Source organism: Diabrotica virgifera, chromosome 9, assembly GCF_917563875.1.
Source record: "Diabrotica virgifera virgifera chromosome 9, PGI_DIABVI_V3a".
Lineage (NCBI taxonomy): Eukaryota > Metazoa > Arthropoda > Insecta > Coleoptera > Chrysomelidae > Diabrotica > Diabrotica virgifera.
Genome location: NC_065451.1, coordinates 27,652,708 through 27,664,859, shown reverse-complemented (window position 1 = coordinate 27,664,859; position 12,152 = coordinate 27,652,708). Strand labels below are relative to the sequence as shown.

At 33.4% G+C, this 12,152-nt stretch overlaps 1 protein-coding gene across 3 annotated transcripts in view; it reads right to left on the bottom strand.

Moving 5' to 3' along the window:
* The window catches only part of LOC114328037 (roquin-1), a 143,279-nt gene extending 134,309 nt beyond the window's left edge, over positions 1–8,970 (bottom strand). For 2 of the 3 annotated variants that reach the window (XM_028276776.2, XM_028276779.2), the window contains exon 1: positions 8,116–8,965. In XM_028276776.2, coding sequence (XP_028132577.1) covers positions 8,116–8,722 — 607 coding nt within the window. In that variant the 5' untranslated portion in view covers positions 8,723–8,965. Of the gene's footprint in view, positions 1–8,115 lie in introns of all 3 variants that reach the window. The other variant, XM_028276778.2, reaches the window with a different exon arrangement.
* Between the last annotated feature and the right edge of the window lie 3,182 nt (positions 8,971–12,152).

Genomic DNA, 12,152 nt, shown 5'->3' with positions numbered 1-12,152 from the left:
ATGGCATGAAATGGATCACGAACAAGGAGGAATGAAGAAGGAATTGGAGATTGTGTTTACCATTAAACGCATAAAACTGCAGTATCTGGGACACATATGATAAATCAGCACCGTTACTCCCTGCTGCAGTACATATTGCAAGGTACAGTCAAAGGTAAGCGAAGACCTGGTAGAGGGAGAATATCAATGGAACTGTTTCGAATCGCAGCTAGCAAGGTTACGATTGCTATATGATTTCCAACATTCGAAACGGATAAGAACCAAAAGAAGAAGATGGCATGAAAATGAAAGTGTATTAATACTTTTGATTAAAAACTTTATAGATTCTAATCTATAAAAGATTAAATTTTCAAAAATAAATACTTGAACCTTTGTTTTATTTTGTTAACCTGTTGTTATATATCTGTTGAATAGAACTCTATTTTGAATCTAGAATTTTAACAAATCCTAACTTTCATTAAAATTTATTGATCATATCTTCAATCTCTTATATCTTCAATAAATATTTATTTCTATAGAAAAATGTAAAATATATTGAGTTTAATAAATGAGTTACTGATATTTTAAGTCTGATCATTGTAATTAGTAACAATTTAAAATTATTTACATAATATTCCTTTTTACAACTTCTTGTAATAACTCAAGCTTCAATAAAATGTTCTTTTCTATATTCGTTTGGGTCAAAACATCAATAATCTATATCTCAGAATATTACTTAAGTAGAGTTGTTTTTAATAAATAAAACCCAACATACAACTTTAATGATGAAAGTTTAATCAAATATCAATCCCACAATACATAAATTATCAATCCAAAGAAGCGACAAGATAAATTCAAAATACAAGTGAAGTTAGACCTTTCTTCACATTTTTGACACGTTATGTCAAAATAAAGGAACTTTTATTAAAATAAAGGTGTCCTCTAATTTTCCTTAAATACAGGCGGCCTGTATTTTATTAAAAGACAAAAATAAAAGACGCAATACTGCGCATGCTTATATGTCAAAATAAACGATCTTTTATTACAGGTCGACTTAAAAGACGTTGGCAATAACTCTCTAATATCACATGTGTACAGGTAAACAGGGTTAACAAAAACCCCCCAAGGTCACTTTTACCGCATAAACAAACGTCTGTTATCACTTCTCCTAACGGATGCAGATACATTGGTTTTAGTGTACAATATTAATAAAAATAATACAAAAAAAAGTATTAAGTTGTTTTGGCAACGATACAATGATAAAGATATGATATTCATACTTCTTTCATGGAGATAAAAACTATAAATTATTACTAGAAACAGAGGATTTTTATGAAAAGATAGATGTCTATCATTTAGTGATTAAATGTTAGATACACATATTTACTAGAAGATTTCTATTATCTCACTGCGGAATTTATAAATTAAGTAAACTGAAACAGATGTGTTCACAAAGTAGGTAATTAATTTTAGAATAAATAACTATCTGGCACTTATGTTGCATGCAGTTTGTGCTGTATTACTGTAATACTAGGAATACCTAATGAAAAATAAAATACAGAAACATTATACATACATGTTAGTTCAGAAATAGTATAGAATCATGCAATCAACAATGTTTATATATCTATCAAGAACATCAACAAAATAGAAATGCGATAGTATTAAAAAATAAATACTTATTTAACGTTTTGTCATTAAGGTAAAAATATACTGTCAAAATGCAAAGCTAAAAGTAATATTTGAATAAATATTACTATCTAATCTATTTTATTGTGTAAGTTTGAAAATAATCTACCTGCTGAAAAATTTTAAAGTCTTTATACAAATTTACAGCACATACTTAGGCTCCCTGATCACCAAGGACAACGTCATAACTGAAGAAATCAAGCGAAGGATAATCCTAGCAAACAAATGCTAGTTTGGACTTAGTAGACATGTGAGAAGCAGAAACTTAAGCCAAAAAAACAAAAATAACCATATACAAAACCCTTATACAACCAGTGTTGACATATGGATCAGAGGCATGGACCATCTCCAAGGCAGATGAAAACCTTCTGCTTATATTTGAACGAAGGATCCTGAGAGGAATATTCGGTGGCATCTGTGAAAATGGTGTTTTGAGGAGGAGGTACAACTGCGAGGTATACCAGATATAAACAAAAATTTCGTAGTATCTCTTATAAGAATAGGAAGACTAAGATGGGCAGGACATCTAGGAAGATCACAGCAGAACAACCCTCCTAGATGAATCCTTATGTCACAACCTGTGGGAAGTAGAAATAGGGGTAAGCCAAAACTCAGATGGAAAGATGGTGTAGATGAGGATGGGAGAAAAATAGGCGCAGCAAACTGGCAACGGTTGGCAATGGATAGGACTGACTGGCGTAATAGACTTGGGAAGGTTGAGGCTCTTCCATAGGGCTGTAGCACCATTTACAGTCTTAATGTTTTAATGCACAAAACTTGCGGTATCAGTATTTTTGACATCTACTTCTGAAATAATTTAGTTAAAGAAAGCTCAACTTATCAAATAACCATATAACGACATTGACACTTTCCTGTTACAAGCAATGCAATGTTAAATTAGGAGGAAAAGCAGGAACAAACTCATAAAAGTAGGTATTTAGTAGTCATAAACAGTAAACACTTATTTTATTGAGATTAAAACACGTTGATTTACTTCATGATGATTTATGGCAGCATTACTAACATGAGAATATTTTTGTTTTAATTTGATAGAGTAATTATTATTATAATAAGTATAAAAACGCTATTAACATAAATCACATAGACCACAAAATCTGTCATTATTGTGTCCATATTAAGAGAATTCCAGCCGAGAAGTCTAGACAGCAAAAAACAATTTTACAGACTTTAGGAAAAATTCCGAAGAATGGAATATAACTTCGATACCTATATAAAAAGTACAACAAGAAACATTTTGAGAAATAATTGAGGTTTGAGTGTAAGGTTATCTATTGGTAGAATGTATAGTAGTGTATAGTGTATATACACTAAGTCCTGAGCAACCTTAACCGAGATTGGATAACCAACAACAGGGTAAGGTAGGGTAAGGGCTGATGAAGAAGGGAGAAATGGTCCTCCAAAAAGAGGGTTGAGCTATGGGTCAACTACTCATTCGTGGAAAAAAGACCATAGTTACGGAACCAACCATACCAACAAAAGACCATAGTTACATCATGTAAACCACTATTTATAAAAGCTGACATCTTGACTCTTCCTAGCCTATATATTTTACAACTAACAATGTACATAAAAAACATGAGCAAACATTCCTTAGGAACGCTGATCTACATTCACATAACACACGCCTCAAGGATAACATACACCAGCCTTTTTCCCGCCTGGGAGTGGCACAGCATGCTCCTACCTACATTGGGATCAAATGTTTTAATAAGTTCATTGACATGTCGGTGACACATAAGATGCATCGTGGCACTATTAAATGCTTTGAACAAAATCTAAAAACATTTATAGTTAACCATGCTTTTTACAGTATTGAAGAATTTTTAAATTTTTATTGTGTTTCTTGTAATGTATTTTTTTTTTGTAAATTTTAATGTACTAATTTTTTAATGTGTTTACATTTGTATAACATAGGTATAATATTTTTTTGACTAGTCAGATAAATTTGTGTAATGTTGTATACATTGTATAAATTTCTAGACGAATAAATTCTATCTATCTATCTATCTATCCAACAGATGAGCCTCAGAGTATAAGACAGATTGACTGGCGATAACTTGGACAACGAAATATGGTATTCGAGATAAACATGGTGCGCAGCGAAACCTACTAATTGAGCTATCTAGATACAAAATCACAACTGTGACAGTTCAAGAAACACAATGGCCAGGTAATGAGATCAGAGACACATGAACATACATTATTTTACAAAGTGGTAAACCAACTGACAGTAAAGAGCTGGTAGTGTGTTCATACTGGACAAGAAAATAAAATGCAAAATACTTGACTTCCAGCCATTTAGTGAATTCAATTAAAGATATTTAACATTACAATTTTTCATCAACATCTAGACACCACATATAATCAGTAAAAAAAAAATGATTTAAAAATAATACTCAGGAACATGAATACTTAGATTGGGCCAGAAACAGAATACATGGAAACAATAGATAAGCGTAGCCTCCACGATACAACTAATGAAAATGGAAGCCTACTAATAGACTTCGCTGCTGGAAAGGGAATGATCATAAGCTGAATCTTTTTTCCTTAAAGGAGACATCACCAAATAGTCAAACAACCAACCAGAGAGATCATTATTTTCATAAACTAAAGAGCTGCAACAAATGCAATGAATACGAGAGCTAGGTGGGGAGCAGTATGGGGTTCTGATCACTTTATATTACAAATAAAATTTTAATGCTGTATCAACAGACAGGAGAAGAATAAACACCAAAAGACTGGAAAATTAAACCTGGACAACCTGAAAAATCCAGAAGTAGAAAATTTATTGCAAGATGAATTAAATAGAGAACTCTTAGCAGAGAGAGAGGAAACAATACCAGATGAACGGAATAAGATTAAAAGGTTAACACGGGAAACAGAAAAAGGATAGGAATTAATAAAACATCAAAGACAAAAATTTTGGTTTGATGAATAATGTGAACAAGCAATACATAAGAAATTAGCTATAGGTGCAAAATACTCAAAGAAGAGAAAGGCACAAACAATTTGAAGAAGAATGGAGAAAAGCAGATAAAATATGCAGAAGAAAGAAGATAAGATACAAAAACGACCAAATACTAAAAATGAAGAAAGATTTCATTCAGGGTGACACTAGAGGAACCTATAAATATAAAAATTATGAAACAACTCTTTTTGGAAATAGTAAGGACAAATGATCAATGATGATGTAGCAATAAAAAAGGCGTGAAAAACTATTTCAGGGTCTACAGGACAAATACAAACAAATACAGCCCATGCAGTAGCAGATTCAAGATAACTGATCAGAACCAGAGTAATGCATTAACATACCCATCCAAAGGATAGTAAATAATGGATAATATTAAAGTACTGAAGAATAATAAATCACCAGGTATTGAAACAATACCAGCTCAAATTCTCAAAATTGGAGGACACACATTGATACATAGATTCCTTAAACTAATAGCACATACAGTCGGAAAAATGAAAGAATACCCATGAACGAACATATAAAACACGCTGTATTTTCCTATCACAGTGTCACAAAGAAAATTGTCCAGTGCAAATACATGCAACAATAATTATTACATGTACTTGCGCTGGCCAATTTTTTGTGTGACACGGTGACAGGAAAATACAGCGTGTTTTATATGTTCGTTCATGGGTATTCTTTCATTTTTCCGACTGTATATGTGGAACACTGAAGAAATTCTGGAAAAAAGCAATTATATGTCCAGTCCACAAGAAGGGAGGAACTCAGCTACAAAATCTATAGAGGAATATCCTTAGTCTGTGTAAGCTATAAGGTGTTTATATGGATCATAAACAGGAGATTGAGCCACTTCACAGAGCACATCATAGGAAAATACCATGCCGGATTCAGACCAGGACAGCCTTACTATTAACCAGCTGTTCAACATAAAACAAATATTACCTAAAGCCTGGGAGCAAGATACACATACATAACATCAACATAACATAAACAAATAGGGTTGACAATATTATTGTATTTTTATATAAAAGATCCAAAGTATTGTGTACACTTTGACCTATGGCATTTTTGCTTCAATGTAGACCCATTATACACAAAGTTCAAAATTTAGCCTTCAGTGATATTAATTGCCCAATTTAGGGCTTGGGTATTCCCAAAGAAGCAAAAAATCAAAAAATAGTGCTGTAATATTTTAGTTTTGATAGGACAGTTTAAACATAGCTTATTCTTCACCATTTTAAACATGAAGTAGTTTTCACTTTTGTAAAAAGGAAGTTAGAGACGAATTAATAATAAGCAACAACACCAAAATACTACAAGAACTACTAAGTACTACTATTTTAAGTACCTACATGCTTTCTACAATGTAGATTGACATGTATAATATTGTGAAATTTCTAAATTCTATTGATTCACCACAATCAACAATTGAATGCTATACTGGAACAACGTTGTAACCACCAATAGTTTCATAATATGTGGGTTTTCCAAGCAACAACATTCTATATGGGCAAAATAATGTACTGCCGACTGTGAGGAACATATGAGACTTTACTTTATGCATTCTATACGAGCCCCTTCCCATATCAGTTGGCCCAATGTATATTTAAGAGAAAATCCAATTTTATAGAACAAAAACAAAAGCCCAGCATACCTAAACTTTGAAAGTTTTAATTCATTGATAATTTTTGGATTTCCAAAAGTATACAAAATATGTTTTAAATTAATAAGAACGATTAATTAAACAGAATAATACCAAATTAAAAAAAAAAAATGCAAAAAATGTCTAATTTTAACAAAACAAATGTGAAAGTTTACAACTAAGTGACATCTTTTTTATTTTTAATTAGATTCAAAATTCTTTGAGGCATAGTTCTGACAACACTCTGGTGTAAACAAATCCCATATTTTTTGCAAGTTATGCTTCAATTCTTTGACGGATCTAGCAGAATGTTTCCTCAATGTTTTTTTTTTATTTCGCGTAAAAAAGAGGCCAAATGTTTTTCTCGGGGACAAGTCGGGACTGTTCAAAGCGTATTCCAGAAGTAGTATACCGTGGTCACCAATCCAGTTTAAACTCTTTTTTGAGGTATGGCTACCTACGCCATCTCGTTGGAAGACAAAATCTTTCGCTAATTTAAACTTATTGAAACGACTTTGTTCCACAATCGGTAAGAAATTATTTAAAACCTTCAAATAATATTTGCCGGTATTTAAGATTCCATCGATAAAACGCAATTTTTCCAAACTATTCAATGACATGCTGCCCCAGACCATGATAAACGTAGGAAATTTGACTTTTCTGTTAAAACATTAAGCTGAAAAGCTTTACTTTTCCTGCGTATAACTCGACTCCTACTGTATCCAACTCGACTCCAACACAAACTTCAAATCTGGATTCATCACTCCATTGTATTGTATCCCTTAGTGAATTTGTCCAACCTCAATGCTCTTTTGACCATTTTAACTTATTTTTCTTGTGTTGTAATGTTAAGACTGGATTTTCGTTAGTCTGAGATAAAATTAAAATTTTCACAAAGAATTCGTATTGATTTTTTTAACTTTGTCAATCACTTTGTAAGTAGAAAATCTTAATTTGTGGACCTCTCAGTGACATGTCGATCTAGAAACGTGGGTTCCAACCAGTTTACTCCAAAAACTACTTAAATCTAGATAAGTTGCATGTCGGTTTTTCACTATAATGCGTCTTAATCCCTTTCTATCCACTTCATTTATTTTACTTTTTCCTTTATTTATAGGTTTTGTGATGACAAAACCTGAGGTTTTGTATCTCCTAACTATATTTCTTACACTATACTGTGACAATCGAAACATATTCGCGATTTTCGAATTGATTTTCGAGAATTAAAAAATCTAGTGATGATTGAACAAATGTTCTCATCCGTAACTTTACCTTCACTCATTCCCATCGATGACTTTATTCTGACAAACGGCAATAGGCTTTATAGTATCACAAAATCTATTTGACATTAATTGACAATTGTTTTGATACGATTTTCCATAGCCTAACTCTGATTTAAAGATAATTATGAAAAAATCAATGTATGTTGATGTAATTGAATCAAAAGCCACGATTTAGCGATTTTTTTTATTATTATTTAAAATAAATAAAAAAACCATAAGGGTAATGTTTTCAATAAATATTAGTAAGAAATGCAATAATAATTAATATGGGAACTTATAAAAATATGTTGATTATCACTTGTTTATTATGATAATTGTCATAAACTGCAAATTCCAAAGGTGGGCCAACTGAAATGGGAAGGGGCTCATAGTCTATCATATTAGGGTCATAAAGATTCCTATTTTCAAAATGATAAATATTATAACGTGTTTTTTTTCAATTTGTCGCCAAAATCTGATTTGGTGTTTTCAAGGTTGTTCTAGCATAGTGTCCAATTAAATAGTTAAATCTGCTTATAAAAACTCACCTGGACCTAGAAACTGACAACCTCTGGCTCTAACAGCGGCCCACAAATTCGCAGACAGCTGTTGGGGATTTTGATGTTGCAGAATAAGTTCTGTAACAGTTCTTTCGCCCAACGATCTAGCAGCTCGCATAGCTCTTGTTCGTCCTTCATCTTCGACTAACTGACAGTTGATCAGAGTGACTAGTTTTCTTTGCATAGGTCTCGAAAGGATACTTCCACTGCTACACACACTTCCACTAGGATAGGGCTTTAAGTATAAAGCAAGTTGCTCTATGTATCGTTTACATTGTAAATAATAATCTAGGTATTCCCTAGGAATAATCTTACAGTCAATTTCATCATTGTCGTTCCTTACGTTTGGTCCAACCAGTTGCAGTAAAGCAGTGTTGATGGGCAAGTTTTCTATGTCGATACTAATGTTCGTCTGGTCAAAGGGGCACTGTCTTCTTGGTAAGTTCGAAAGACAAACCCTGCATATCGTGTGGCTACAGCCCAGACTTATTGGACTGCGAAGTTTTTCATCAAAGCTGTTGCAGCAAACTGGGCAAGAGAGGAACTCCGTCCACTGAGGTGCCTGGATGGGCATTCTAAAATTTGAAATCACCATTATGCTAACATCATCAAGTTTGGGTTGTCAAAATCAGGTGATGACACTTTCATATGCCAATGTGGCAAGATTTATTGGTTGATTTAACGCGATATACTACTGTTTTCGGCTAGTTTCTTGAATATATACCAATAACAAAACGAATATTTTGTTTAGCATGCAAATAGGGATCAGTACCTTGATTAGTTCACCAAAAATAATCACATCATGTAGAACTTTAACACTGGATGATTCACATTTGTTGTGAAATCTGACTTCTCGAACTTTGACGTCACTAAACGTCACGCTCAAGGTCGTCATTGTCATTTTTTCTGTTCATAATCCATAATGTCCATTTTTTTATAAAAAATATGTTCCTATCCTACCAATGTGAAATTATAATTTTTTATCTACTCAAATAATGGCTTTATTAAGCTTATTTTCTTTATTAATTATGTTAAAAAAGTGATTTTTGATAGGATTAGGCATGGCAGCACAACGCCACAATATTGAAATTTGGCAACAGTGAATAGAGGTGCTAGAAAAATATCTGTGTGTTGTTAACTAACATATTATGCGTTTTAAAAACTTTTCCAAGAAAAACACCGTCTCTTGGAAAGTGCTGCTCCAAAAATATGCTTGGCAAAATATTTTACAAAGAAGATGGTGCTAGAAGGAAAGGAGAGAACTAATTATAATAGCCGACAACAAGACCGCAATTGCTTCAAAGTTATGTGATAGTGGATTTTTGTTGATTGAGTGAAAATTTTAAGTCTAAAGTTAAATTATTCAGCCGTGTGATAGATGACCGAAGTTAACGTTAACGTAATCGTAAAGTTATCCTGTAGTTAAGTTATAATCCTCGAATTGGTGTGATTTATCATATTTAACTAAACGTCCTCAAGTTATGAGATAACTCTGTAGTCACTGTAGTTATGATAAGGATTGTGGCTTAGGTTTATGTTTTGATTTGTTTTTAGATAGAAATCAAGTGAATATTTAACGTAAAACACTGCTTCAGGTTGTCCGCCAGAACCTTGTGCGGCATTTTATTTTTAATAAATCAAATTTAATATCAAATATAAAGCAGCACCAAATTATCAAAAACATTGTCGAGTCATATATATGGCAGTGTCCGTGTTTAAAAGATATTTCTGCTTTATACATACGGCGAGCCATATGGTTTGTTTTTCGTTGTTTTAAGGTGAAGCGATGATGGGCTTACTAGCCCACTTGAGATTGAAACTTATGATAAGAATGTATTGCAGTTTTAAGGAATGTGTAGATATTGGATATTATGTTTTTAAGTCAGTCGAGTTTGTAACATTCTTCGGATAACATCCAAATAAAAACTTTGTTTTAAGCTACACTTGCGTATTTTTAATAGGGGTAATTTTCTGTAATCGAAAGTTATAGTGACAGGAATTATATACGGGTGTGCTTAAAAGTTAGTTGTTTCCGCTTATTTTAGTGTAAACTTTTTTCCGGCGAATAAATTCGTTTGTCGTGAGGCTCGGCCGAAGTTATTACCTTTTTAAGCGAGAAAATATGGCATTCGAATTAGAAACAAAACGCCGAACAGTGCTTCGTACTGCTTCGTACGACAGCTGCTAATGTTTTGGACAATTTGTTATCTGAAACGGTGGACAGTCGACCCTGGCAACAAATTAGTGTACAGTGGGAACTTTTACAAGTTAAGTACAATGAGATTTGTGTCGTGGAAAGTGCGGTATTTGAAGCTATGGTCGAAAAGGCTTCCGAAGCAGAATTAATCAGTGAGATGGAGGCAAAGGATAGATACAGCACACGCTACTATGAACTGAAGTACAAATGTGAAGACAGACCCAGTTTAGTAAGTTCAGAATCATCAATAAAAGGTAAGCGCAGTTTTAAATTACCTCCAATCGAATTCAAGAAATATTCTGGAGACTTGATAGATTGGCTTCCATTTTGGTCGCAGTTCAAAGTAGTGCATGATGATCCATCGATTGATTTAAACGACAAAATAGCTTATTTGAGACAAGCCACTGTAGACGATAGTAAGGCCAGACGTTTAGTGGAGAGTTTTCCTGCAGTAGCCGATAATTACTCAAAAATTATAAAGAGTTTGAAGTCTAGGTTTGGCAGAGAGGATCTCCAGATTGAAGTATATATTAGGGAGCTCTTAAAGTTAATTTTGAGTCGAGTTTCTAGTAGTTCTTGTAATGTTTCTGCACTATATGATATGATAGAGAGTCAACTTCGTTCACTTGAGACCTTACGCATAACTGCTGACAAATATGCGGCAATATTGTATCCTCTTATTGAGTCATATTTACCGGAGGATATGATCAGACTATGGCATAGATCTTCACAGTTTTTAAGGCCTTCTGGTTCCGTATCCATGCACAATGTCGAAGAATCTGCAGAAGTTTCAACTTTGGAGACAAGATTAAGTGGGCTAATGAGTTTTCTACAAAATGGAGTTCAAAATGAACAAAAAATTAATTTAGCAACGAAAGGTTTTGGTTTATCGACTGAAAATAAATATAAATCCAATAACCTGGTTGAAAAGAAGAATATAAAATTACCAAAGCAAGGAACTGATCAGCCATCAGCGACCGCTGCTGGGTTGATAAATTATGTGGTTGACAGGTGTATTTTTTGCGAAAGACAGTATGCCAGTATCAATTGTTTTAAAGCACAAAAATTGTCTATGGAACAGAAACGTCGAACATTGTCAGAAAAGAAAGCCTGTTTTCGATGTTTGAAGGTGCGACATTCTTCGAAGAAATGTAGAGCACGTTTGAATTGTATTTTGTGTTGTAAATCCCATGTTGTTTTGATGTGTCCTGATTTACCTGTTAACAAAATTGATACATCGACCTCAAGTATTAGCCGCTCGGAAGAAAATAGGACTGAGGATCAGACGCTTGCGAATTTGAATAATACACAGGTTTTTTTTACAAACTCTGCGAGTAAACATAAGAAGTGCACATGGTACTAAACAAGTAAGGGCACTTATTGACACTGGATCGCAGAGAACATATTATATTTTACAGCGTACCGCACACGAAATGGGTTTTTCTGCTAAAGGAACGGAAAATATCGTACATACGTTATTTGGCGGTAAAAGTACTTCTGAACAACGACATAAATTATACAAGGTAACTGCGAGTGAAGGAGCTTACTCTTGTTCATTTGATGCCTTAGATCAACCAAAAATTTGTGCAGATGTCTCTCCTGTTTATTACGGCCCTTGGGTTGAGGAATAGTGACATGAATATTTCGCTCAGCGATGTCGGACATATAGCACCAATTGAGATTTTGTTGGGAGCTGATGTTGTAGGCAAATTGTATACAGGGAGAAAATATCTGTTACAGTGTGGTCTTGTAGCAGTTGAAACTTTGTTAGGTTGGACTCTTATGGGCAAGGTGCCGGCAGTTGCTTCTAATTTCAGCACATCTATGA